This window comes from Hyalella azteca, unplaced genomic scaffold, assembly GCF_000764305.2.
Source record: "Hyalella azteca isolate HAZT.00-mixed unplaced genomic scaffold, Hazt_2.0.2 contig6145, whole genome shotgun sequence".
In the NCBI taxonomy this organism is placed as follows: Eukaryota; Metazoa; Arthropoda; class Malacostraca; order Amphipoda; family Hyalellidae; genus Hyalella; species Hyalella azteca.
In genome coordinates this window covers 336,184-338,040 of record NW_025936313.1, presented here as the reverse complement: position 1 = coordinate 338,040, position 1,857 = coordinate 336,184, and the positions used below count along the sequence as shown (strand labels likewise).

Sequence of the window (1,857 nt, the reverse complement as noted above, 5' to 3'; positions counted from 1 at the left end):
CCCCGCGTATCTCACCGTGCCCAGACCCCGCGTATCTCACCGTGCCCCGCACCCCGCGTATCTTACCGTGCCCAGACCCCGCACCCCGCGTATCTTACCGTGCCCAGACCCCGCACCCCGCGGGCCACGGTCTCCAGACCGTCCGCGGGCCGCTGCAGTTGTTGCTCCCGACGGCGGCGCTGGTAGTCCGCGTCCAGCGTCAGGGAGGCCACGCCCTTGCCTGCACTCACATAAATCACAGGGTTAGTGTCCAAATAGTCATTGTCCATGTCATTTGGTCATTGGATAATGACCGAATAGTTGCGTATTTTTCGCCTATAGATGTGTGTGGGTCAACCTGACTCAGTTTAATACAGAAAAAGGGGCGCATCAGCGCAACGTTCGCTCGCTGCTTGTAAAGTGGGTAATAGAAAATCAATATTTGACAGAATGATGCAGTAATTTCATGAGTGAGCGGTATGGTAGCTGAGGTATGGTATTTTTATGGAAAAGGTATATCCATGCGGAAATTCATAAAAATGTATATTACTTACTATTTAAATTATAATTTACATAGGGTATCGAAAATATGAAGATAAACAACGGATAGCAAGAATAAATACGGTAAATTAGTAACATATACAATAATGCATGTAATTCAATGATAACATTAATGATAAGGCGGAATAATTAGTAACATTCTAGTAGTAAATGTTCTTTACAACGGACAAGATTTTATTATAAAATGTGATACATGAAATTGTTTACCTAGATACATAATAATAGATTGTATTACTTGCAATAACGTATGTATAATATCGCCACAATAAAATAATAAGGGTCGGGGCCCGTGGGCTCACCGATGGTCCCGGTGATGCGGGAAGCGACCCCCGCGAGGCCCCCCACGGTCTTGCCCACGAAGCTGCGGGCCCCCAGCACCAGGCCCTCGGCGAACTCCCCTGGGCCCTCCACTGCCCCCTGGGCCCAAATGACATGCGTGTGTTATAAGCTATATTTATTATATATATATATATATATATAATATATATATTATATATTATATTATATTACTATATTATATATAGTTATAACCTATATTTATTATAAGCATGCCATATATAACATACTCATGACCCACCTATAGCTATTATATCTCATTATTACCTATAGCCGTTGCATTAAATTACATACTGACCTGCAATAATCTATAAAGACCAGCACTGACCTGTAATGACCAGCACTGACCTGTAATGTCCTGCACTGACCTGTATAGGCTCATAGAACAGGTCGCCCATGCCTCGTGTCAGGCCCAGCACAAATGACAAGGGATTGCCCAGCACATCCAGGCCCAGCACCACCACGTACAGCTGGCTTAGCACCTGCAACACAACCATGCTCGTATGTTGCACCATCATACAAAGATGATGATGAATCATATATTGATATCATTCACCATCATCATCTTTGAACCATCAAGTGATATATTTGATGGTTCAAATATATCATTCAAAACTAATTTCATTAATTGTAAAATTTGATTCACAGAACTCGTTATTCTCCTGTAATCAGTTACCCACTCATCACCTATCGCCCATCTGGAACCCATCACTCACCCATCAGCGGATAACCTGTCACGTATCGTCAAACTGTCACTCTTAAATACATAACCTGTCACCCATCAACCATGAACCACCTGTCGTCCACCCGTCACCCATGACCTCTCCGTCACCTATGACCCACTTGTCATGCACCCATGACCCACATGTCACCCATGACCCACATGTCACCCATGACACACTTGTCACCCATGACCCACATGTCACCCATGACCCACATGTCACCCATGACCCACTTGTCACCCATGACCCACATGTCACC

At 44.5% G+C, this 1,857-nt stretch overlaps 1 protein-coding gene across 1 annotated transcript; it reads right to left on the bottom strand.

Moving 5' to 3' along the window:
* Nucleotides 1-98: 98 nt before the first annotated feature.
* On the bottom strand, nucleotides 99-1,358 carry LOC108673188 (vacuolar protein sorting-associated protein 13A; the record flags this gene model as incomplete). The annotated part of the gene is given in 3 exon segments (XM_018160976.1): nucleotides 99-220; nucleotides 840-957; nucleotides 1,245-1,358. Coding segments are annotated over 3 exon segments (354 nt in total), but the record flags the coding sequence as incomplete, so codon positions are not given.
* Nucleotides 1,359-1,857: the final 499 nt, after the last annotated feature.